The sequence below is a fragment of the Manis pentadactyla genome, chromosome 8, assembly GCF_030020395.1.
Source record: "Manis pentadactyla isolate mManPen7 chromosome 8, mManPen7.hap1, whole genome shotgun sequence".
Taxonomy (NCBI): Eukaryota; Metazoa; Chordata; class Mammalia; order Pholidota; family Manidae; genus Manis; species Manis pentadactyla.
This window is the reverse complement of record NC_080026.1, coordinates 45,779,299-45,804,269: the sequence shown is the minus strand read 5'-3', so window position 1 is coordinate 45,804,269 and position 24,971 is coordinate 45,779,299. Positions and strand designations below refer to the sequence as shown.

The 24,971-nt window shown below is 41.0% G+C and overlaps 1 protein-coding gene and 1 non-coding gene across 7 annotated transcripts in view; one reads left to right on the top strand and one right to left on the bottom strand.

Annotated features, from left to right (window-relative positions):
- The window catches only part of CLASP1 (cytoplasmic linker associated protein 1), a 321,777-nt gene that overhangs the window by 113,391 nt on the left and 183,415 nt on the right, over positions 1-24,971 (top strand). For all 6 annotated transcript variants that reach the window (XM_057505720.1, XM_057505716.1, XM_057505718.1 and 3 more), the window contains exons 5-9: positions 4,087-4,165; positions 5,568-5,671; positions 6,524-6,615; positions 8,510-8,585; positions 15,496-15,593. In XM_057505720.1, coding sequence (XP_057361703.1) covers positions 4,087-4,165; positions 5,568-5,671; positions 6,524-6,615; positions 8,510-8,585; positions 15,496-15,593 — 449 coding nt within the window. The remainder of the gene's footprint in view (positions 1-4,086; positions 4,166-5,567; positions 5,672-6,523; positions 6,616-8,509; positions 8,586-15,495; positions 15,594-24,971) is intronic.
- Positions 3,400-3,525, bottom strand: LOC118935687 (U4atac minor spliceosomal RNA). The gene has a single exon (XR_005033954.2). It is a non-coding gene; the product is annotated as a U4atac minor spliceosomal RNA (small nuclear RNA).

The following is a 24,971-nucleotide window of genomic DNA, read 5'->3' as shown; positions in this document are numbered from 1 at the left end:
GATGTCAGAGACTGACATTTTTCTGGGCCTCTGGATTCTTGGAAACTGAACTGCAGTCTATATGAAGACTGCTTTATTTCCAATTCACTCTCCTAAGGTATAGCCATTTCTATTTACAACCCAAGTTGTAGGATGTTATCTGGGCCACCAATTTTTGAGGGATTTGGAATCCAACCTTTGTTCTCATAGACTGAAGTGGTTATTAAAAGTAATTCTCAGTGTCCTGGTTGTCCCTTCCCAGTGAGTAAATGGTCCTAGGGCAAAAGTAGGCCATTTGCTTCAGGCTTGCCTCTCTGGATTTGTTTTCTTATGTTTTGTGACCTGGTAATTCTGTGCCTTCTTATTCCTCTGATGTTTACAAGTACATGTTCTTGTACATCTTATGTAATATTTTTAGTTGTTTTCAGCATGATAGTTGTTCTGAGTTTCCTAGTTAGCCATTTTTACCTCCCTTTAAAAGCATCTTTTTAAAGTTTTAGGATAAAGGAATTGTGTTGAACTTTGAGAACTCATCTGTTGAATTCATTACTAGTCAGTAAAGTAGTATATGATCACCTACCATGTACCATGCTATATATATTTATGATGATTTCAAGGAAACACAAGGCATAGTAGTCCTTATACTCAAGGAGTTTAGCTGGGGAAACAAGCTAAGCCCAGAAAGTTAAATAGAATATTGGAGGAGGTGCTCAGGGGTTATTTTGGATTTAGTGGTTTAGTGGCTTAGTGGAAACTAAAGGCAGTAAGTGTGGAATGTGAGCCTGACCTCCTCCCTGCCTTTGCCTTTTATCTCCCAGGCCATCTTCCCCATGGTTGGTCCCACTGCCCTGTCTGAAAGCTCCAGCTTCCACTGTTTCCTCTTTATCATTAGAGCTTTTCAGTGGCTCCCCACTGTCTTGAAGACATGTCTGAGGCCCTTCAGTAGCTGTAGCCCCTGAAATTTCCCAGCCATCCCATCTCCCGCCTCAGCTCTCCCTCCCTGGCAGCTTGTTTCATTCTCCACACCTTTCCATGTACTCTTTCCTCTGCTTGGAGGTCTTCTCTTCCTTTGGTGTGAGGCTAGTTTTTCAAAATAGCCTTGTGCAATGCAGTTCTTTCTGGTAAGCCTTCTTTGCCAGATTGGTGCCTGTCCTTAGGAATCATAGGCTTCCACTGGACCACTGATCAGTACCCTATTGCCCATGGTGAGTGCAGTTACAGTGAGCTGGTGATAATAGCATGTGTGTTGTCTAGGCCTTACCATGCACCTAGCACTATTAACAGCACTTCACACATGATGACTTATGAGGTATTTAGCTGTTTTTCCCATTTTAAAGGTGAGGAAACTGCAGCACAGAGAGGCATCACAGCTAATAGGTAGAGTGGCCTTCTGGGCAATGACTTTATTCATTTATCCCCTTCCTCACTAGGGAAATGGAAACATGGGAGAAGAGCCCGAGCTGTGAAGGTTATTTGTGGGTGACAATTCCCTTCTTGCCCACTGGGGCTGTGACTAAGGGTGAACTAGACAGTTATGTATGACTCCCTTTGCTTCCTTCTAACACCCAGGGGCTATTCCTCTGTGAAGGTGCCTGGGACTGTGTTCTGTCCTCTCCTGCCTGTACTCTGGGCCTCTCCTGTCCTATTGGGTTTAGCTGCATCCTGGGGAGTCTGTGGATGCCCCAGTCTATCTGGGTGAGACCTTTTGAACCTACCAAGTAAACCTCCACCCTGGAAAAGGTTAAAGTCTGTGTTCCACCAAATTCCATAGGTAGGTTAACTGACATGTGCTGTCATACCTGAAAATACAATTGTCCTCTTAACACCTTGTCCTGAATGAATTATGAAGGGATGTGCCAAGAACTGAAGGTAGGGTATTATTTCTGTAATCAATAACACTCCCACCTCTAACCAGTAGAGCAACTGCACCAGTGCTTAGAATTTCATCAGGGAAAAGCCAATTCCAATGAATCAATAGGAATTTAAATTATATAAAATATAAACTTTAATTTTTAGAACAGTTTTGGATGTATAGGAAAATTGTGAAGATAGTACAGAGTGTCTCCATGTAACCTCACACCCAGTCTCCCCTTTTTTAACATCTAACATTATACATTTATTATAATTAATAAACCAATATTGATAGTTATTTTTATTAATATAAATATGAATACACAAAAATTTATATTATAAATGTGTAATATATATACACACACACACACACAATTATCATTTATTTATTATTAAAGCCCATAGTTTATTCAGGTTCCCTTGGTTTGTATCTTATGTCCTTCATCTGTTCCAGCATCCCATCCAGGATACCACATTACATTTAATTGTTGTCTCTCCTTGGCTGTGGCAATTTCTGACTTGCTTTTGATGGTTTTGAAAAGTACTGGCCTGGCAGTTTGTTCTGAGGAGTACTGGTTAGGATGCCCCTCTATTGGAATTTGATGTTTTTCTCATGATTAGACTGGGCTTATAAGTTTTGAGGATGGTCACAGATTGTAATGTGACATTTTAATCACATATCAGGCATAAACATATTATGAACATGATTTATGACAGTTCTGTTGACCTTGATCAACTGGCGAAGATAATGTTAGTCAGGTTTCTCTGAAGTAGTTACTCCCCTCTACCTCCGTTCTTAAGGAAGTCATAGTGTGTGAAACCTAATCTTCTTTAGTTCATCAGTAAAGTCATTATTATTATTTTTTTATTTTTTATTAAGGTATGATATATATACACTCTTATGAAGGTTTCACATGAAAAAACAATGTGATTACTACATTTACCCATATTATCAAGTCCCCACCCATACCCCAGTGCAGTCACTGTCCATCAGTGCAGCAAGTTGCCAGAGATCCGCTATGTCCCTTCTCTGTGATACAAGTAAAGTCATTATTTTAAAAGTTTTATATATCATTACATGTTTTTAAAAAACTGTCCACAAACCAGGGTTCTCTTTGTAAAATTTTTCACATTATTCCCGTTAATGTCTTCAAGTCACCAATCTTTTGCAAGGACAGTTTTGTGATTGTTGGGCAAATCGGATTCCCTAAATTCAAACTGAATAGAAAAGCCCGCAGATTTTTGCGTTTATTGGCTGCAAAATGCAGGCACAGAGAGATGCAAGGAATCATAATTATCATTGCTTGTCTTTTCACTGGTTGCTTGCAATGTACCAACAACGCTCAACTGCACTTTCCCTCTATTTTTAAATATTTTAAGTTGTGCAATATAAATGTCTTTAGTGAAAAAGTTATCTGTAGGACTTGCGATTTTAATGATGGTAAACACTCACACCGAAATACAATTCTATAGAAACTACTATAAAAACTCTTACCTACTAACATGTCAATTAATACATCCTGAATCATTTTACTTTTATACCCTTAAGGTCGTGGAAAACAAGTTTTTTTTTCCAAAAATTGCACCGTGGTAGAGCAAAGCTCTAGTAGATGCGGGTGTGTTGTTCAGGTGTTAGCAGTACTGTCCTCGCTAGACGCTCATTGGACAGTAGCGCAACCCCAAGAAAAGGATGGTTGGTTGTCTGTTTTTGTATGTGCTAAAAGCCGGGAGCACCAACACCGGGTTGGGTTGTGGTGACTAATTCTCAGGTCCCGGTCTAAGCGCCACGTAGCTAGGGTATCGATGCTGACTACAGTGTACTGAAGCAAACCACCAACTCCGCTTTTTTTTGAGGCTTCTGTAGGTCGCGGAGAGGCCGCTCTGTTTTACCCAGAAGACTACGCGACAGCCCTTTAGAAATTTGCATACGCGCTCTCGCGGGGGGCGGGGCCGCAGCACGCCCGCCCCAACATCGCTCTCTGTGTCTCTGGCGCCCGGGAAGTTGCCGCAGCGTGGCTGCTATTCATTTAGCCTGTTACCCCGTATCTCCTAGTAAGCCTGCGCAGGGCTTTTTGCGCCAGAGCAGCTCTCCTTTTGTCCTCTTGATGGCCAGTTTAATCTTGCCCGCCGGCAGGCGCTCACCGGGAGCTGGGACAGCGTCTAGGCCGGCGATGTGGGGGCGTCCTCGGAGCTGCTGGGGGACAGTGCTGGGCCCCGCGCAGGCCGCTAATGGGTTCCGGGTGTTTGCCGTTGCAGGTGGTCCTCCTGGGCATGGACATCCTGTCCGCGCTGGTCACCCGGCTGCAGGACCGGTTCAAGGCGCAGATCGGCACAGGTGAGCTGCGGGCTTGTGGGGAGCAGGCCCGGCGCCTTCGCCCGGTCTCCTCCACTTTGCTGCACCCAGCCCTCCCCCCTTAACCTCGCCGCCTACTCCTCCCCGCCTACCCCGTCAGTCTCCGCCTGGTGGGGCTGCTGAGAAACATCCCCACCCCGCCCTTCTCTGGATCCACTCGCCTCCCTCGCACCTGCTGTCATGTCCGTCCATTTTGCCTGTACCATTTTACTGGCTTCTTCCAACCTTCGTGTTCTAATACGAAGCATTACTGCTAATTCTTTTTTCTCATTAAGATTAGCTATCACACTTTAGTGCCAACGAAGTCACGTTCGTCCGGGATCCTTCGCTTTTCAGAGGCGTTGTTTTCCCTCTTTGAGAAGCCTTACAAATGGGATGCAGTTGTATTTTTCCCAGGTGGTCATTGTTGGTATTATTGTCACGTTGATTGTACTTGTTATTACTAGTGAGTAGTAAATGATCACTGTCCTATTTTGAAGGGAAAACAAGGTGTTAGCAATATGAAACAAAAGTAACCACAGATTTCATAGATTTAGAGGTGATTTAGTCATCTCTAAATTCCTGACCTCTGGGATTTCATAATTACTGTAAATACTAAGCAGCTCTGTTTGTGTAAGCATTTCTTTGTAGAATTACTCCACTTAATTTGGCACCTGTGTATTTATTATTTTCTGTTAACTTCTTGGTCAGTGTTTCTTTAGATAAGGTTAAGAATTCCCATTTTGGCACTGTCTATCTGCAAATAAAAATTCTCCTTGTAGAAATTTGATACTTTAGTAATCTGTTTTCCTTCTACGTTAGCTCAGTTGTTATGGATATCTCTTGTAAGAGAAATATTTATAGACTCTTAGAAGTAAAGTAAGCTGGCTTTTGGTTTGCAAGTGCCCTTGGAGCACTAGGGGTGGCCCACACCCAGGTGTGTGGAGGAAGGGTGGGTGGAGAGTTGGGCTCTGATTTACATTCACGTAAAATTACAGTCACACAGTGTATAAGAGATGAGCCATAGTGCCTGCTCCTACCACCAAATATGCTGGCGCCTCTCTCTCTTACCTAAATTTCCTTTTGTGTTGAATTTTCTGCCAAGGTTTTACATTGATATCCATTTTAATAATATTTCACTAACTTAAAAATATGTTGGCAGCTGGCTGGAGGAAGGTGGGTTAAGGGAGAAGACAAATAGTCCCTGCAAAAGATTTTGCAGATTCTTATGGTAGCTCCCATGGATTTTAGCAAGGAGAGTGGAACTGTAGGTATTGGAGACTTTAGAATGAAGAGCATCATTGAGGCCAGGATTATATTCCTAGCTAGTTGAAATATCCACAGTTGGTGACTGCAGACCTCCCAGATAGGTTTTCATTTGATTGATTTGCATTTTGATTTCCAGTGCTGCCAAGTTTAATAGACAGACTGGGAGATGCTAAAGACTCTGTGAGAGAGCAAGACCAAACTCTGCTGCTAAAGATCATGGATCAAGCTGCTAACCCCCAGGTAGGGCAGGGGAGGCCTTCTGTGGCTAGTGGGCGTGTGTGTGCTCCATGTATAACATCTGTGGATGACTGCGTATCAAGATATTAATTTCTTTTAAGCTGATATATTTCAGAAGAAATTTTTCATAGTATTTAATCTGCTCCTCCTTCCCCCAGGACAGGATATCTAAATAAATAATAAATAGCAAAGGATATACTTTGAATGAATAAGTGGACTTTACATGGGTAATGAGTGCATGGTTTAATCCATTAAACTCTGAGCTCCTTTATGTAACTGATTCTCAGTTTCTCTGAAAAGAGGCAGTGTATGTGTGGGAGTCAGAAGGCCTGGCTAGAGCACTTGTCCCTGTCTGTCAGTGAGCTGGGTCAGATGGACATAAGGACACAGCCCTGTTTTCCAGAGTCCTGCTCCATTGCTCAGAGGCGGGGTGGTGGTGGAGGTGTCAGAAAACCCTACACTGGCCTTAGAAGTGAAGTGGATGTTTGCCTCGTGGACATGTAAGGGAGGGGACAGTTCCACACCAGGAGAGCAATATGTCTAGTGATCTTTGGCAAGTCACACAGTCTTCTTTGGCCACACTGTCCTCACTCATAAAACGGACAGTTACACCTCCCTTTCAGAGTTGGGAGAATTACATGTGGTTATATAAAGGAATGTATCTTGAAAAGTTTTAACTTAATATATAAACATAAGTCACTGTTTTCAGTATGCTCTTGAGAGGACTAAGTGGGTTGGTGAGGCTGGGACTGATGGTCCCTGTTGAGAGGCCCCTCTTCTGTCCGCCCTGCATTAAATGAAAGGCCACGGAAGTCCCCTCACCTCCTCTGCTCACCTGTGTTTTGCTGTCTGCAGTATGTATGGGACCGAATGCTGGGAGGCTTCAAGCATAAGAACTTCCGGACCCGGGAAGGCACGTGTCTCTGCCTTGTTGCCACACTCAATGCGTAAGTTGGATGGGGCCCGATGGTTTCCTTGGTTGAGCTTTTCTACTCCAACTTTTTACTTAGAAATAGCTACACATTTCAGGAGGTTGCAGAGTAATGTGCTGGGAGGTACTGGGCCCCTTGCTCCCTGAATGTTAAAACCTTGCATATCTCTAGTGCAGTCGCAGTACCAGGAAATTGGTATTAATGTAGGCCACAGAGCTTACTCAGGATTCCTCCAGTCATACAAATACATGGTGTACATTGCACATCTGCACACTTCCGTTGCACAGTACTCCTGTACTATTTCCACGATTAAGGTACATCCCAGCTCCCTCATGCTGTCTTTTCATAGCCAGTCCTTAGCCCCTGGCAACCATGAATCTGTTCTCCATCTCTGTGACTTTCTTATTTCAAGAATGCCCTAGAAACGGAATCATAGAATGTCACCCTTTGAGATTGTTTTTTTTCACTCAGTACAGTTCCTTAAGGTTGCATTTATATTGTTGTCCAAACATAGTTCATTTCTTTTTACTACTGAGTAGAAATCCATGGTAGAGTCATATCACAGTCTGTTTAACCATTCATTTATTGAAGTACATTGGAATAATTTATAGCTTTTGGCCATTGCAAATAAAGCACATAGAGCATGGACAAGTTTCTGCATCAATGTGAGCATTCATTTTTCTTGGGTAGGCACCCAAGAGTGCAATTGCTGGGTCATTTGGCAAGTTTATTTTTAATTTTGAGAGAAACTGCTAAGCTGTTTTCCAGACTTGTGTATACCATTTTACATTTGCACTGGCAATGTGTGGATGATTCAGTTTCTTCATATTCTTGCTATCAATGAATGTTATCACTATTTTTTTATTTTAACCATTTTGATATGTGTATGGTGTTATTTAATTGTGGTTTTAGTTTGTATTTCCCTAATGACTATTGATGTTGAAATTTTTTTCATGTGTTTACTTGTAGGAGATGCTTTTTTAAAATTAAAAATTACAAATCAGTCTTTCTAATTATGAAAGTAATATATATGTCATAGAAAATTTACACGAGGAAGAAAATAATGATTACTTGTAATTCTACCACCTTCAGGTAACCACTGTTAATTTGTGGTGCATTTTTTTCCAGCCTGTAAAGTTAATTATTTTAAAAAATAAAATTGGGATTATAGTGTTCCTACTACTTTGTACAGTTTTTTCTCCCTTAACATGTTAGCTTTTTCAGTGTCATTAAATTTGGACATATGTATCTGAAGCTTTTAAAAAAGCTTTCTAGCCTTCAAATACAGTAGTTTCACGTTTAAGGAAGTAATCAGATTGCCAGAGAGAGTCGTATTCACAAAAGCTATCTGTAACATCATTTGTAAAGGGAAGTTGTGAAGAACTTAGGTGTCCTCCAGCAGGCCAGTGCTAAGCTGGAAGCATCTGCAGCCATGTTCTCAAGCTTCCATTCAGCCATTAGTAGCTGCGTGCCAGCGTAGCAGAGAGCTCTGCACAGATTGAGAACATTAAGTGAGGGCCCTCAGGGGACTTGCAGTTTAGTTGAGTAGACAGAGTTGGCCAGTAGGAGCCATGACAGGACTAAATAGTAATGCAGAGACAAAGTGTGTGAGCACGCAGGTGTCCGGGAGAGGCTGGAGCTTTGGCATGGCCTTAAAGGTTTGGGGCCACGTCAGAGAGAAGCCTGAGTGCCAGGGAGAAGATGTGCAGTGAGATGCACTCACAGTGTTGAGCTCTGCACAGAGGGGCCCTGGTGGTACCTAGTTTTGGAACTATGTGGGAAGAGGGGGAAGGAGCAAGCCTCAGTGTGAGGTGGCAGTAGGGCCCTGGGATGGAGGGAAGAGGTGAGTGGCAGAGCAGCTGCTTTCTTCCTTTGTTCTCACCAGCAATTAATATCCTTTTGTTTTCAGCTCTGGAGCACATACTTTAACATTAAGCAAGATTGTACCACATATATGTAACTTACTTGGAGATCCAAATAGCCAGGTGAGTTTATTTAGTGAGAAAGAAAAATCACGGGTTATAGACAGTTAAGATGCATTTTGTTGTTCTGTGTATACCTGAGAGGTGGGTAGGACTTTATCATTATAGGACCCTGATTATTGTTTAGGATAATTAACATTATTGCCCATCAGCATTTATTAGGTACCATTAGTAAATGTGTAGCCATTTGCTCTCTTCTCTACGTGGGGCTGTGGCCTCACTTGCCTGTAAAGTGACATCATCCAGACCAGCTTCCAAATAATGTCACCTGGCCACCATCTCTGCAGCCAGAAGGGGTGGGTTTGGGAAAGAGTCACCCGTGCTGATTGAAATCAGTAATTGCCTCCTCCTGGGGTTGCTTGGAAGGGCCTGAGGGAACTTTTCTGAGGTGATGGAAAAGTCTGTATTTTGCTTTGGGTGGTCGCCACACTAGCACACAAGACTGGAAATGCTTTAAATCTGTAGGAACCGTGGATGTTATTTTATGTCAATTTTGCGTAAGTCAAAAAACAGAAACACAGCACCCGCCCCTAGTGTCGGAGTCAGAGAAGAGTTAGTAATCTGATAGTTCCCAGGCAGTTGGTCAGCTGGGGAAGCGCCAGTTCCCTCTCAGAGTTTAATTCTCTTTATTACCAAGAGTTGCTTTTATTGTGTTAGCTCATACAAACTGTTAAGTAAGATGCCTCATTAGAGAAAGGGGGCAAAAACAGGAATGATAAATTTACAAAAGAAGCACCCATGGTAAATAGGCATCTCATTTTAAATCCTGACTGATGAGCTCCTGTTATGCTCCCAGGCCCCAGCCCCTCCTGGTCTTCTGTCCTTTCTCTGTTCTTATCTCTGCTTCTCCCCAGGCGCACCTTCTCACCTCTCTGCTGCCCTGTGGCCTTACCTCCTCTTCCTTCCTGGCCCCCCTGCTCCCTGCTGTCTGTTTTCCAGGCCCCTTTGCTTGCTCCTACTTTCCACTCACTCTCTCACCAGCCTTTACTGGAAATACATGGCACTGGGAATACAGTTTTTAGATATTTTTATTTTCTGAATCATACTTTATGTTCAGTATTAATTTCAAAATTAACTGTCTTTTAAAGAAGATTCTAAATTACCAAATGCATTATAGTACTCAGGGACAGGACTATAACTTGCTTCTCTTATTGTCCCAGGCCGGCTTTCCAGCACCTCTAGGATTGAGTGGACACCCTGTAACTATTTGAATCACTTTACCTTCTAAGCTGTTTCCATCTCAGAGCAGAGAGGACAGTTGGGTCCTACCATTGCTGTCACTGCACTGCGGTGCCCGACACTGAGGTCAGGCTCCAGCTCTCATGGCTCTGGTGTGTGTGGAGCTTTCTCTCACGACTCCACAGGCAGCTGTTACCATTGGTTGCACTTAAATTTAAGGTGAACTCTGCCCCCACTTCTGCCTTAGCCGATGCAAATTTCTTTTGGTATTGGTCTGAGTGCAGAGTGACTCAGACCCTCAAAAGCTTCTCAGAGTGACCCACAGATGTACAGAATGTGTGTGCTGGGATGCTTTCAGGTACAAGGAATTGAAAACCCAACACAAAATTGCTAGAGAAATGGGGAAAATATCCCTCATCAAGTGGGTCCAGAAGTATGGGGGCTTCAGTTTTCTCAGCGGTTCAGTGATATCCCCACAGACTTAAGGTCTCATCCATCTTACGCTCAGCTGTCTCAGCCCTGAGCTTTGTCCTCTGTGGTTCTCATCATGGGCACAGCACAGGGGCAGCCCAGCAGTGTGTGTGGACAGCAGGCCTGGTAGGTGGAAGCCTGGTGCTTCCAAGTTTCTCTCCTGTTTTCAACTTCTCCATATTGAAAGATTTAAATTTACATAGAAGTAGTGGAAGTGTGTATCCATCATCAGCTTCAGCACTTAATAAGACAAGCTCAGTTTAGTTTTATCCATTTTCTCTCCCTCATCCCACTATCCTGAAGCAAAATTTAGATTTTGAAACAATTTAGATTGTTTTGAAAGAAATCTTAGACATCATTTCATATAATTCTTGAATATTCCAAAAGATAACCACTCTTTTCCCTAAAAACTTTCCGTTAATAACATTATCATCTATCAAGAATGACTAATCCTCTCATATCATTAACTGCTTACTGTTCACTTTCTCCAAGAGTCTCATATTTTTTCGAGTTCCCTGCATTTCTCTTTCCAAGAGTGGAGAAGCATTTTCCAAATGCTTTCCTGCAGATTTTCCCTCCTGTTTCGTGGAGAATTGCATGCCATGCCCCTGTGTCAGTCACACAGGGGGCTAGGCTTTTGTGAGGGCTACATGCTGTGGAGATTACCTCTGAGCTAAGGACAGGCTTGCCTTCCTCCAGGAGAGCACTGTAGAACAAGGCCTGTGTTTGTCGACAAGGAAGATGGGCAGTGTCTGCAACAGAGGCAGCCTGCAGACAGACATGGTACCCAATAGGACGTCCCTTTGCTAGATGAGGAACACTCCATTTCTGCTTAAAAACCTTTGATTTCATCTTTACAGCTCCTCAGCTAGCCTGGGGCAAACAGTAAGGATTGCACCTGAAGGGCCTTGTCCTGACTGCCCTCTGTCTTGCTAAGGAGTTTGATACACATCTTCAAAGCCTAAAAACATCTTAAAATGTAAAAGGATGTTGATCTCTGGCACTGACCCTGTTGGACAACACCTGATGTTGGGGGAGGTGGGCTGGAGCCGGCAGTGCAGTGCGGACAAGGTCTGTGACACCACTGTCTGCAGCAGGCCACTGTGGGGCTGTGCTGCTGCTCTCAGGGGACTGAGGATCTGACTTCCTGTCAGTTTGTTCATAGGTGCCCTCCCTCTCCCTGGAGGTGAAGCCCTCCTTTGAGTTTTTGGCTCTGTAGGGAGCTGGTGTGTTTTCCTTCCTACACAACAAAAATAGTATTATGCAGTAATAATAGTACAACTCCTTTCAGGTTCCTAGACCTGATTCCAGTGTGTGCATGTGTATGGGGCAGAGTGGGGAAGGGTTTTTCCCACACAACACCAAGCACTTCTCAAACACCAGCAGGTGTCTGAGAACTTGGTTCTGATGCTGTCTGTCCAAAGACAGCACCAGATTGCCCAGGTTAAGGGCTCCATCCCACAAGATTGCCCTCCACCCCCCTACTACATATGCAGGTCTCAAGCCCCAGGCAGTTATCTGTGCTTCTGACCTACACACTACAGATTGAATGTCCCCACAGCCTTCCCCTTAGGTTCCATTAATTTGCTAGAGCAGCTCACAGAACTCAGGAAAAACATGTTCACCAGTTTAATAAAGGATAACAGTTAACAGCCAGATAAGAAGATACATAGGGCAAGGTTCCTTTATTTAAAGGAGGTTGGGGCTGGTAGCGCATGGAAGCATTCTGGTTCCCCAAGCGAGCGAGGAAGCTCTCAACAGAGAAGCCGGTTGCAAAAGAGTGATAAGCTCCTCTCAAGGGCTTTTGTGAGGGCTTCCTTGCATAGTCATGGTTGACTAAATCATTGGCTGTTGACTGATTCACCTTCCAGCCCTGCCCTTAGGGGGTGGGGGTGGGGGGGTCCAAAAGTCATTAACATGACAAGGCACCAATTTACCTGTAAGACTGCTGTGTCTTCAGGAACTGGCTGAAGACCAAATATACCTGGGAAATACATATTTGGTCATATGAATGGCCAAATACATATGTACATATGTACTCATTATATTGCAGGAGCCCTCATTTTCATACTGCACTGCAGTAAAGTGTACCCAAGTGAGAATAATGTGGGCCAACTCAGAAATGGAAGTTCAGCTCCTCCTCACCCTGCCGTTTACATGCCTTGGGCCCCGCAGGTGCCTGGCCTTCACACCCTCCTCTGTGTGACAGCGCACAGTGGCCCTGTGAGGAGGGTCATAGATTTGAAGACCTCAGGTTTTATAAAACGTTAACCTGGGCCTGGCAGGTAGTGCTTAATATCTGGGGCTCTTGTCTTTTGTAGTCCTAATGGGCTGGAAAGTTGGGGTTCCTTTCTATGTGAGCAGGCAGAAGCAGTGTGGGACCTGTGGTTGTGTGTAGGAACAAATGCTACATTGTGCCTCCAGCCTGAGCTGAGTTTCTTTTAATGAAACTTCCTTTCTTGGAGTGTAGTACTTTCTAGACCAAAAAAGGCCTGTTCCCTGTTATTTCTTTAATTCTTGGTTTACAAACCCTCAAATGCTGTCTGACTCTGTAGCTTTCTAATCCTGAGGAATGATTGTTTTAAAGGCTAAGGATGTTGGTCTAAAAAAAGAGGTAGGTGATAGTTCCCCCTGCTACTTGACAGTTAGAGTTTGGGTGTTTTTACAATTGGGAGATGTGCGTTGCTGACTTGAAAGATGAGAAGTGTGGCAGAGCTATACCTGCGTTCCTCCAAGGCTGAGTGGTGGTGGCCTTTTGCCTGGGCCTCCACATTCCTGCTTCTCTCTGTCAGTGAGGTCCCATGCCAGTGTCATTTGTCATCACACACACACCCTGCTCCATTTGTTTATCCTGCTCTCTGCCTGGGCTGTGCAGGCACTTCAGTTTGGCAGCTAGTAAACACTCAAGTTGAGTGAATCCATTACTTCTTTTGGCTCTCAAGCAACCTCTCACAGAGGAAGAAATTAAGACTAAAACAGTTTAAATATTATGTCCAAGGTTGCACAGCTCCTAAATTCCCAAGAAAGTTCTCAGGTGTACTTTATTGACTCTACGGCTAGTAATTTTTCCCCAAAAACTCTTAATTTCTTTATGGCCCAGACTTTCTCAGTAGCATGCAAGATACTGATTGCTCTTTGGGGTGACCACCCAGTTCTATTAGCTCTGAGAAAATGTCAACATTTGAAAGTAAGCAAAGGTGATGTGCTTTTTACTGATCTTTAAGACACATGACATTACTACGTTTGCAGTATATTCATGTTTCCAGATAAAAATGTTTCCTAACATCAGAAATTATATTTTTTCCAAGGAAACCTGACTGTCTGCATTAGTCCATTTGGGCTACCATAACAAAATGCCATAGACTGGGTGGCTTAAACAACAGGAATGTATTTCTCACAGTTCTGAAGGCTTGTAGATCAGGGTTGGGTTCTGGTGAGGAATCTCTTCCTGGCTTGCAGACACCGCCCTCAGCGTGTGCTCACATGACCTCTTTGCACATGCGTGGAGAATGGAGTGAGCTCTTAAGTGTTTTTCCTAATAAAGACACCAGTCCTGTTGTACCGGGGCCCCACTTGTGTAACTTCATTTAGCTTTATTTACCTTCTTATAGGCCGTGTCTCTAAATACAGCTACAATGGGGCTTAGGGATCCACCATATGAATTTTGAGGGGGACACAATTGAGTCTCTAGCAGAGATTTCGGTGAGAAGACAAGACCTAGGATTTTGTCTTTTTCCACCAAAAGGGGAAAAATTATAAGTAAAATTACCTGTTATTTGACACTAATAATTTAGAATTGTAAATTGTTGTTTGTATACGTACTCTTTTCCTCTCTTCATCACCCTGTTACTTTGATTTCATTTTTGAAACCAAATCTAAGATCACTTTGCTTCTCTCTTTTTGCCTACTGAGTTCAATATGCATCTCACTTCCTCCCCACCCTTCTGTACCCCCCATAGACTGGCCTTGGCCCAGTTGTATATTAAAAAACATTTTCTTCCCACCATTTTATTTGCAAAATTTTAAACCTATAGAAAAATTGGAAGAGTAGCATACTGAACACCCATATTTACCAGTTAACATTTTGCTCCGTTTGTTTTCTCTGTATATGTATATAGATACCCACACACAGAAATACACTTAAAATTTATACTGAGGTATGCACAATAAAATGCACATAATTTAGTGTGTAGAAGAATTTTGACATGTGTATACATTCATGTAACCATTACCCAGATCAAGATAGCAGATATCTCACTAATTTTTTTCCCTTCACCCATTTCACCCCCGCAACTAAACTTTTTTGTTTTGAACCACTTGAAAGTATCTTAGACATATTTTTATACCTAGATATTTCAGTATCTCATCTTCAGATTCTTACCTTCTAATAACAAGGCTATTCTCTTACATAACTGAATGTCATTTTCATATCCAAGAAAGTTAACATTGATGCAGTGATAATATTTAATACACAATAGTCAAATTTAACCAAGTGTTTTTTTTTTTTTTTTAATCCATTCTGTCTCTTAAACTTTATTTATTGCCACTTTCTTAGTGTACATTTGTATTTGGCCAGACTGCTTACTTGCTTTTCTGAAGCTTATGCCATGCATCTCCACTTTCCTGCCTTTGCACAGGCTGCATCTTGGCTGTACCTGGTAAAATGCTGTCCTTCTCAGCACATTTAAGTGGTTCCTTCTTCTGGTGTGCTTGCTCCCTCCCCTAAACTGCAAGCTCTTTGTACTCTTATGTAGCTTTTATTACATCCTTCCCTGTATTAAATGTAGAATTTATGGACTTTTTTCCTATTTCCTTATCCCATCTTAAATAGTCTGTGTATTCAACAGTAGGGCTCTTTGTATCCTATACTGCCCATTTTTGTTGGTATTTTTTAATTGACTTAAATCCAGAATGCTTTTTACTTGGTGTTTTAGTTTCAGTATAATTCATTTGTTTGTAATGTTTGATGTTTTGGAAAGGTGGTCTGAAAATAGTTTTCCTGACATCATCTGAAAGAATGGAAGGAACTAAGGGATGGATGGTAGCATGTTTACATGGATGGGAGCTAAAGTGGCCTACTCTTTGGAATGGTATCCCGAGAGTGAAAACTGTTCAACACGGCCATATCTGTTCACTATCTGTAAGGAATTGTATTCACAGTTGCATTGGTACATTAGTGATAGACTTGGGGTGTTGTGTAGCTTGTTGTGCCCCAGCAGGAAGTGACACAGAGCTGCTGTAAGATCTCTTCTTTTACATCCAGGTTCGAGATGCAGCAATAAACAGCTTAGTGGAAATTTACAGACACGTAGGAGAACGTGTGAGGGCAGATCTCAGTAAAAAAGGATTGCCTCAGTCCCGGTGAGTTCAGACTTTTTCTTTTCTTTTGCTCTTTCCCCTACTCTTTTCCATTAACATGTGGGTTTACACTTTATTTTGTTATTTTGTTGTGATAATTTTACTCAAAAGAATATAGGTTAGGGAATTGGTGGCTGGTGAATGTCCAGATCTCATGTCTGGCTGCCCCTCACCCAAAGGTGGGATTCTCACTCAGACACCCAGCAGGTCCCAATCCACATGCTGATTTGAGAAGCATATTTACAATTGATTGGTGTTGAAACAATGTAGCATTCTTTTGGTTCATGTGGTTCTTTATGTTGTATACACATAATACCTAATAAAGTAGGTCCTTAGAATATATTTGTTTGAATGAATGAAGGCTTTCCAGAATGAGTCTGGGTACAAAGATAGAAGTCATAATTCTGGAAAACATCTTTGAAATGTTAGTTGTCTGATCAGTAATGTCAGTCTCAGCATGTAGAAGCCAGTGCAAGGGGATCAATGTCTTATCAGATCCAAGACAACTTTAGTCCACAGATGTCTCTGTTGCAGTCAGAATTTAATAATGAATAGTTGGGTATCTATAATTTTAACTGTGATGGAGAAACTTAACACCAAATGAATTCTAAACTTTTGTGCCACCCAATTCCCTTAAGGGAGAAAATAATGTGAAATCCTGGGGGGTTAGACCTGGACCAGACTCCCAGGGCAGTTTGGCTGAGCCTGTCATTGTGTCCATGGAAAAAGCAGGGGTCCAGAGGCATGCAGTGACTTGAGAGATCACACAGCTAGGAAGAGTCAGAGGCTAAGGCTGAAGCCCTGTTCTTCTGACTTTATGTTTAGTTTTCTCTAAAGAGTTTATGGAGTTTTGGGTATCTAAATATGGGGTAGAATATGGAAATACATAGGAGTCATCTGTCTTGTTGTCCCTCAGCTGGACATGATGGAAGTGGGCTGCTGCCCTCAAGCAGGGGTTCTACCAGCAGTCGAGTGGGGCTGGGCTTTGTTGTTGAGAGTCATATCTGACCCCAAGGGTTTCTCTTACCATGGCCCCTGAGCTGTGTACAATAGTTACGTGGGAATAAAACTGCTTTCCATGTTTTTTACAAAGGCAATCCATGACAATAGTATCTTTTTTTATTCCTGTGTTTTATTAATCTCAGCCTTGTGGTCTTTGAATATATGGTGAAAATGATTAGAAAGACAGACTTAAGGACAAAAGTACCAAACAGTCTCTTAGGGACAGTTGGAGAGCAGGGACTGGAGGGAGAGGGCTATTTAATGGTGATGTCACCATCACTGTTGGGAAAACAGGCCTTGAACAGTAAAATCCTTTCCTGCTCCAGGGATGGCCTCACCATGCCATGTAACTCACGGTGGCCATAGGTCACCACCTTATATGGTGGGATTCCTGTATAATGGTATAAAGTTGCTACAGCAAGTTAATAGATCTGGGAAAGTGACATGATGAAACTGAGATATAGAGAGGTGAGCACAGAAAAGACTTCACAAAGCAGGTTTGACTGCTGTCCTTAAGACAGCCTGCTTGCAAGGTGGGCCTTGGGCAGCTGTTTGGAAACTCAGATTTTGGGAGGATTCCACCATTTCCTAAGAGCGATATGAGAGACGCTCACTGTGACTGGACTGTGCAGGTGTTAAGCTGATCACCTGCTTGCCTTCTGGGAGTCTGGCATTCTGGTAAGTGCTACACAGAGGGTGTCCACATCGCCAGCCCCAGTAGAAACCGTAGTACTGCATCATGATGGGGCTTCCTTGGTAGGTGGCATTTCACACACATTGTCACACGGTCGCCAGGGAATCAAGCATTTCCAGTGTGACTCCCCAGGAGAAGCTCTGGGAAGCTTGTGCCTGGTCACCTCTGGACTTGACCCCACTTGCCTACTCCCTTGGCTCAGTTTTCTTTGTGTCCTTTTACTGTAAGAAGCACAGCTGTGAGTGTGATTATGTAGTGAGTGTATGAGTCATCTTAGTGAATCATTAAACCTGGGAGTCGTCCTAGGGCCCCCCAAACACAGAGGGTGATGTAGGTAAGGTCCCAGAGGAAAGCTGGAGCTGGGATTAGAACCCTTACCTTCACAAGGTAATGTTTTTCTGCTATTTTTTTTTTTTTAATATTGAAAAGAGGCTAATGGAGCATGAATAGATATGAGAGTTTCCGCTATCTTACGTTACCTAAAATCCTTCCTAAAAATTCTAGACAAATGGAGAGGGTTGTCCTAGGGAGATGGACCCACATCCTTCACTGCCATTGTTTAAAATTCTAGCAGCCACAATGCTTAGAGAACTTGATTGTTAGTTCTTTAAAAACATTACCTTAATGAAAGAAGCAAAAATTTCATGATTCTTTATATTTATTACAAGACAGTTACCTCAGATCTAGCACTGTGAGGGTCAGAGGCTCTTGTTGCCTCCTTTACTTTGTCAGGGGATGTGTCCAAATGGAACGAGATTTAAAGAATGATGCCATTGTTTGGGAAATTCAGTATCTACTATATGTGGGTCAAATGGCTAACTGGAATCATGAATGTTCTAGACTTCTGTTACTTCATTTATAGATTTTTTTGTTATTGTGTGAACATAGTAGATTTATCAGCTTAGTAAGATTCCATAGGACTAATAAAAAACTGTATAATTTGCTTAATGCTTTCTAAAGCTTGGATTTAGTTTGGAATAAAACATCCTCTCTCGAGTTTATTCATTGAGTAAGTGCTCTGTTTGAGAAGAAGGTTAATTATATGTCTAAGAAATGAATGATGAAAAATGCCTTAGTTATATCAGCTGCATGACTTAAGAAGAGTAATAATCTGACTTGAGCAGCAGTGTTTTTTGTCCATTTTATAGTTGAGAAAAGAGACTTGTCATACATGCATCAACTTCACTTGGAGGAGCCAGAATTCTGCTTTTGGGCCATGTGTTTAGTTGTTGTTTAAGTCTTGTTGTCTCATGGCAGAAATCCTTTTGAGCCAGGTACTAAAGTAGAGATATTCAACCAAATCTCCATCTTAGAAGTTCTGTCCATTCACATGGGGCCTTAGCATAGCTGAGCTGTGAACTTCAGTCAGTGTAGTATCTTCAGAGTTCATGCACATGGTTTCAGAAAGTAAGTACCTGACACCTTTTAGCTATCTACTACAATATGCCATATCATTGTGTAATACTTAGGAGGCATGCTTGGGGCAACTAGATAAAATGTAAATAGATCTCCTGTAACTCTCTTTGCTTTACTTTCCTAGACATATGCTTTGACAATCACTATCATTTCTTTGTATATTCCAGGAAACATTTTTATCCAATATAGTATATTTCAGTTTGCGAAGCTTTGGGAAAAAAGACACACTTTGGTGTTAAATTTCTTTGGGGACTGTCATTTGGGAACCAAGGTCCTAAGACAGCAGCTTCTGTAAACCTGAAGACCTTTTAATTTATAGATAGAGCTGATGCATGTCCTCTGACATACTGTAACCTTTTGGTAAACTTACCTTGTGAACCTGCAGTATTGAATAGCTCTGATGATATTTTTTTGCTACCTCAACCCACTTAAACATTTTATAAACATTCACTAAACATTATTATTTAATGATTGTATTGTGAAGGGAAAAATGGAAACTTTCTAATTTTAATTTTTTCCTAAAGCTTTAATGTTACAGACAGAGCCAGGACAAAAGCAGAGATGTGAAATGAGCTCTGTGGTATCTCGTTTTTTTTTTTTTTATTAATGTTTTATTGATACATACTCTTACGAAGGTTTCACATGAAAAACAATGTGGGTACTACATTCACCCATATTCTCGAGCCCCACTCCCCCATTGCAGTCACTGTCCATCAGTGTAGTAAGATGCCACAGAGTCACTATTGCCCTTCTCTGTGCTATACTGTCTTCCCCATGACCCCCCACACACACCATGTCCACCAATCATAATACCCCTCAATCCCCTTCTCCCTCCCTCCCCACCAAGCCTCCCCCACCCTTACCCTTTGGTAACCTCTAGTCCCTTCTTGGAGTCTGTGAGTCTGCTGCTGTTTTGTACCTTCAGTTTTTTTTAGTTATACTCCACAAATGAGGGAAATCATTTGGTACTGGTCTTTCTCCACCTGCCTTACTTCACTGAGCATAAATAATATCCTCCAACTCCATCCATGTTGTTGCAAATTGTAGTGTGTATTTGTTTCTTTTCTTTTTAATTTTGCTATCATTAATGTACAATCACATGAACAACATGGTTACTAGATGCCCCCTATTATCAAGTCCCCACCGCATACCCCATTACAGTCACTGTCCATCAGCGTAGTAAGATACTATAGAATCACTACTTATCTTCTCTGTGTTATACTGCCTTCCCTGTGTTACCCCCCTACATCATATGTGCTAATAATAATGCCCCTTTTTCCCCCATCCCTCCCTTCCCACCCATCCTCCCCAGGCCCTTTCCCTTTGGTAACTTTAGTCCATTCTTGGGTTCTGTTGAGTCTGCTGCTGTTTTGTTCCTTTAGTTTTTTCTTTGTTCTTATACTCCACAGATGAGTGAAATCATTTGATACTTCTCTTTCTCTGCCTCACTTATTTCACAGAACATAATACGCTCTAGCTCCATCCATGTTGTTGCAAATGGTAGGATTTGTTCTCTGCTTATGGCTGAATAATATTCCATTGTGTTATATGTACCACATCTTCTTTATCCATTCATCTGCTGAGGAAACTTAGGTTGTTTCCATTTCTTGGCTATTGTAAATAGTGCTGCGATAAACATAGGGGTGCATGTGTCTTTTTCAAACTGGGGTCTTGAATTCTGAGGGTAAATTCCAAGGAGTCAAATTCCTGGGAAAATGGTATTTCTATTTTGAGTTTTTTGAGGAACCGCTATACTGCTTTTTACAATCGTTGAACTAATTTACATTCCCACCAGCAGTGTAAGAGGGTTCCCCTTTCTCCACATCCTCGCCAACATTTGTGTTGTTTGTCTTTGGATATTGGCTATCCTAAATGGTATGAGGAGATAGGTCATTGTGGCTTTAATTTGCATTTCTCTGATGATTAGTGATGTGGAGCATCTTTTCATGTGCCTGTTGGCCATCTAAATTTATTTTTTGGGAAAGTGTCTGTTCATATCCTCTGCCCATTTTTTAATTGGGTTATTTGCATTTTGGTTGTTGAGGTGAATGAGCTCTTTATATATTTTGGATGTCAACCCCTTATCAGATATGTCATTTATGAATATATTCTCCCATACTGTAGGATGTCTTTTTGTTCTACTGATGCTGTCCTTTGCTGTACAGAAGCTATGTAGTTTGATATGGTCCCACTTGTTCATTTTTGCAATTGTTTTCTTGCCCAGTGAGATATGCTCATGAAGAAGTTGCTCATGTTTATGTCCAAGAGATTTTTGCCTATGTTTTTTTACTAAGAGTGTTATGGTTTCATGACTTACATTCAGGTCTTTGATCCATTTTGAGTTTACTTTTGTGTATGAGGTTAGACAATAATGCAGTTTCATTCTCTTACATAGCTGTCCAGTTTTGCCAAGACCAGCTGTTGATGAGGCTGTCATTTCCCCATTGTATGTCCATTGCTCCTTTATCATATATTAATTGACCATATGCTTGAGTTTATATCTGGGCTGTCTAGTCTGTTCCAATGGTCTATGGGTCTTTTGTGCCAGTACCAAATTGTCTTGAAGTCAGGGAGCGTAATTCCCCCTGCCTTGTTCTTCCTTCTCAGGATTGCTTTGTTTATTCAGGGTCTTTTGTCGTTCTATATGAACTTTAGAACTGTTTGCTCTAGTTCATTGAGGAATGCTGTTGGTTTTGATAGGGATTAAATTGAATCTGTAGGTTGCTTTAGGCAGGATGGCCATTTTAACAATACTAATTCTTCCCATCCATGAGCATGGGATGTGTTTCCATTTATTGGTTTTTTTCTTTAATTTCTCTCAAAGTGTCTTGTAGTTTTCAGAGTATAAGTCTTTCACTTTCTTGGTTAGGTTTATTCCTAGGTATTTTATTCTTTTTGATGGAATTTTGAATGGAATTGTTTTCCTGATTTCTCTTTCTGCTAGTTCATCGTTAGTGTATAGGAATGCAACAGAGTTCTGTGTATTAAATTTATATCCCACAACTTTGCTGAATTCAGATATTTTGTTCTAGTAGTTTTGGAGTGGACTTTTTAGGGTTTTTTATGTACAGTATCATGCCATCTGCAAACAGGAACACTTTGACTTCTTCCTTACCAATCTGGATGCCTTTTATTTCTTTGTATTGTCTCATTGCCATGGTTAGGTCCTCCAGAACTATGTTGAATAAAAGTGGGGAGAGTGGGCATCGTTATCTTGTTCCTGATCTTAAAGGAAAAGCTTTCAGTTTCTCGCTGTTAAGTGTAATGTTGGCTGTGGGTTTGTCATATATGGCCTTTATTATGTTGAGGTACTTGCACTCTATGCCCATTTTGTTGAAAGTTTTTATCATGAATGGATGTTGAATTTTTTAAAATGCTTTTTCAGCATCTATGCAGATGATCATATAGTTTTTGTCCTCCTTTTTGTTGATGTAGTGGATGATGTTGATGGATTGTTGAATGTTGTACCATCCTTGCATCCCTGGGATGAATCCCACTTGATCATAATGGATGATCTTTTTGATATATTTTTGAATTCGGTTTGCTGATATTTTGTTGAGTACTTTTGCATCTGTTCATCAGGGACATTGGTCTGTAATTTTCTTTTTTTGTGGTGTCTTTGCCTGGTTTTTGTATTAGAGTGATGTTGGCCTTGTAGAATGAGTTTGGGAGTATTTCCTCCTTATACAGTATTTTTTGGAAAACTTTAAGGAGGATGGGTATTAGGTCTTCACTAAATGTTTCATAAAATTCAGCAGTGAATCCATCTATTTCAGGGGCTTTGTTCTTTGGTAGTTTTTTGATTACCAATTCAATATCTTTTCTGGTAATTGGTCTATTCAGACTTTCTGTTTCTTTTGGGGTCAGCCTTAGAAGGTTTTATTTTTCTAGAAAGTTGTCCATTTCTTCTAGATTATCCAGTTTGTTTGCATATAATTTTTCATAGAATTCTCTAATAATTCTTTCTATATCTGTGGTATCCGTAGTGATTTTTCCTTTCTCATTTCTGATTCTGTTTATGTGTGGAGACTCTTTTTGTTTCTTGATAATTCTGACTAGGGGTTTATCTGTTGTGTTTATCTTCTCGAAGAACCAGCTCCTGCTTTCATATTCTTTCTATTGTTTTATTCTCCTCAATTTTATTTATTTCTCCTTTAATCTTAGTTATTTCCCTCCTTCTACTGACTTTGGGCCTCATTTGTTCTACTTTTCTAGTTTCATTAATTGTGAGTTTAAACTGTTCATTTGGGATTCTTCTTCTTTCCAGAAAAAACCTGTATTACAATATATTTCCCTCTTAGCATGATCTTCACTACGTCCCACAGATTTTGTGGTGTTAAATTATTCTTGTCATTCGTCCCCATATATTGCCTGATCTCTGTTTTTATTTGGTCATTGATCCATTGGTTATTTAGGCGCATGTTATTAAGCCTCCATGTGTTTGTGGCTTTTTTTGTTTTCTTTGTGTAATTTATTTCTAGTTTCAGACCTTTGTGATATGAGAAGCTGGTTGGTGCAATTTCAGTTTTTTTGAATTTACTAAGGCTCTTTTTGTGGCTTAGTATATGATTTCTTGAAAATGTTCCATGTGCATGTAAGGAGAATGTGTATCCTGTTGCTTTTGGTTGGAGTGTTCTGTAGATGTCTGTTAGGTCTATCTGTTCTAATGCATTGTTCACTGCCTCTGTCTCTTATTTTCTGTCTGGTTGATCTGTCCTTTGGAGTGAGTGGTGTGTTGCAGTCTCTTAAAATGAATGCATTGCATTCTATTTCCCCCTTTAATTCTGTTAGTATTTGTTTCACATATGTAGGTGATCCTGTATTGGGTGCATAGATATTTATAATAGTTATATCCTCTTGTTGGACTGACCCCTTCATCAGTATGTAATGACCTTTGTCTCTTGTTATTTTCTTTGTTTTGAAGTCTAGTTTGTCTGATACTAGTAGTGCAACTCCTGCTTTTTCCTCCTCATTAGTTGCATGAAATATTTTTACATCCATTTACTTTCAGTCTGTATGTCTTTGGGTTTGAAGTTAGTCTCTTGTAAGCAGTGTATAGACGGTCTTGTTTTTTTATCCGTTCAATGACTCTGTGTCTTTTGATTGGTGCATTCAGACCATTTACATTTAGGGTGATTATCGATATGTATGTACTTATTGCCATTGCGTGCTTTAGATTTGTGGTTACCAAAGGTTCAAGGGTAATTCCCTTACTATCTAACAGTATAGTTTAACTCACTTTGCATGGTATTACAAACACAACCTAAAGGTTCTTTTTCTTTTTTTCCTCCTTTTTCTTATTGTACCTCTTCCCTTCTTTGTATGTTATGAATCATATTCTCTACTCTTTATCTATCCCTTGGGTGACATCTCTTTAACCTTAGGAATACTTCCATCTATAGCAGTCCCTCCGAAATGCACTGTAGATATGGTTTGTGGGAGGTAAATCCTCTCCGCTTTTGTTTATCTGAAAATTGTTTAATCCCTCCTTTAAATTTAAATGATAATATTGCCAGATAGAGTATTCTTGATTCAAGGCGCTTCTGCTTCATTGCATTAAATATATCATGCCACTCCCTTCTGGCCTGTAAGGTTTCTGTTGAGAAATCTGATGATAGCTTCATGGGTTTTCTTCTGTATGTGATCTTTTCTCTTTCTCTAGCTGCTTTTAAATGTCTGTCTTTGTCCTTGATCGTTGCCATTTTAATTATTATATGTCTTGATGTTGTCTTTCTTGGGTCCCTTGTGTTGGGAGGTCTGTGCACCTCCATGACTTGAGAGACTATCTCTTTCCCCATATCGGGGATGTTTTCAGCTATTACGTCCTCAGTGACACTTTCTATCTCTTTTTCTCTCTCTTCTTCTTCTGGTACCCCTATAATGCAAATATTGTTCCGTTTGGAGTGATCACACAGTTCTATCAATATTCTTTCATTTTTAAGAGATTCTTTTTTCTCTCTGTGCCTCAACTTCTTTGTATTTCTATTCCATTTACTGTCTCTTCTACTACATCTAATCTGCTTTTAAATCCCTCCATTGTATGTTTCATTTCAGATATGGAATTTCTTTATGATTGAATGTCTGTCTTAAATTCGTTCCTGAGTTCTTGAATATTTTTCTTTACCTCCATAAGCATGTTTATGATTTTTATTTTGAACTCTCTTTCAGGAGGATTTCTGAGTTTAATTTCATTTGGCCCTTTTCCTGGGGTTTGTGAGATTTTGGTTTGAACCAGGTTCTTTCGACGTTTCATATTTCTATGTGGTGCC